General features: G+C 45.1%; 1 protein-coding gene across 1 annotated transcript; it reads right to left on the reverse strand.

The window, feature by feature from the left end:
- Positions 1–252: 252 nt before the first annotated feature.
- LOC120928340 (40S ribosomal protein SA-like) lies at positions 253–1,270 on the reverse strand. The gene is given in 2 exon segments (XM_040339438.1): positions 253–1,094; positions 1,097–1,270. Coding segments are annotated over 2 exon segments (936 nt in total). The 5' UTR covers positions 1,200–1,270; the 3' UTR covers positions 253–261.
- Positions 1,271–1,595: the final 325 nt, after the last annotated feature.

Raw genomic sequence — 1,595 nt, forward strand, 5'->3', positions numbered from 1 at the left:
GACAACATAAAAATGCCAAAAATGACCCCATTGTCATCTTTTTCGAAATTTTTGGGAAAATGTGGAAAGAAAATGAAAAATACATTTTTTTTCACAAAGTTGTCCATTTATACAATATTTCTAAAACATAGCATGTACATACCAAAAATTACTCCCCAAATAAAGGTTCTCCTACTCCTTCTTTTTTTTTTTTTGATTTCTTAAACAGGTTTATTTCAAGTTCACCATGTTTGTACATGGGTAACACCAGAATTTTTTCTTTTAAGACCATTCAGTAGTTGTTCCCACCCATTCGGATGCCTGAGCAGTTGGGGCAGTAGACCAGTCATCTGTGCTAGCTGGTTGGGAGCTCCAATCTTCTGCTGCAGGTTTGGGAGCTGCGGCAGCTGCTGCTGTGGCTGGGATCTCAGGACGCTCTGCAGGAAATTGCTGAATGGGCACAGATGGGACTTGTACTCCTTCTGACCAGTCAGAAACTTCAGGCTGAGGAAACTCTGGAATATTTGCAGACCATTCACCCTGGTATTCCTCCTTAGTAGTAGCCTTCTCTGCAGCAGCCTGTTCTTCCTTCTCAATCTCCTCCGGATCCTGGTAAAAATAGAGATCAGGCATGACTTCCCATGGATGTTCACGGGAAATTGTTCCCCTCATGCGCAGAACTTCACGAGCAAGCATCCACCACATAAGACCAACAGAATGGGCACCCTTGTTATTACAGGGGATGGCAATATCCACATAACGTAGAGGTGAATCTGTATTGCAGAGAGCAATAGTAGGAATATTGACGTATGATGCCTCAGTAAGTGGTTGATGATCAGCGCGTGGGTCAGTCACAACTAACAGGCGTGGTTCACGGAAAGCAGCTTGAATCTGATTGGTGAAAGTACCAGGTGTGAAGCGACCAGCAATTGGGGTGGCCCCACAGGAAGAAGCAAATTTCAGAACAGCCCACTGGCCAGTATTTCTGGAGGAAATCACACAAACATCAGCTGGGTTTTCATTTGCTACGATGGCACGTGCAGCAAGCAGAAGCTTTTCCCATGTCCGTTTCAGATTTATAATGTAAATACCATCACTTTTCCTTTTGTATATGGCTCCATTTGAAAGTCGAGGTTAGTGCCACCCAAGTGAGTTCCTGCAGCCAGGAACTTGAGGACATTTTCCTCTTTCATTTGCAGGACATCCAGACCTCCGGACATTGTTAAACACCCCTGAAGCTACGATGGGGAAAAAGAGACAACGCCGTGTAGAGCGTCTGTTGCTGGAACTGAAGCAAAAAGAGCTCTCCTACTCCTTCTGAGTACAGTGATACCACATGTGTGAGACTTTTCCACAGCCTGGCCACATACAGAGGCCCAACATTTCAAATCTAATTTGACTACCTATTACACTTTAGTGAGGCACTGTAGTGGCATAGATGTGGCATTGATGAGAACTGATGTGGCGTGGATGAGCATGAATGGGGATGGATGAGCCGTGGATGGCTGAGTATGGTTGAGCCATGAATGTGGATGGCTGAGTATGGATGGGATCACTGAGCATAAATTAGTATGGCTGGGTACGGATGGGATGGTGGAGCACAGATAGGATGGCTG

The sequence above is a fragment of the Rana temporaria genome, chromosome 1 (assembly GCF_905171775.1).
Source record: "Rana temporaria chromosome 1, aRanTem1.1, whole genome shotgun sequence".
Lineage (NCBI taxonomy): Eukaryota > Metazoa > Chordata > Amphibia > Anura > Ranidae > Rana > Rana temporaria.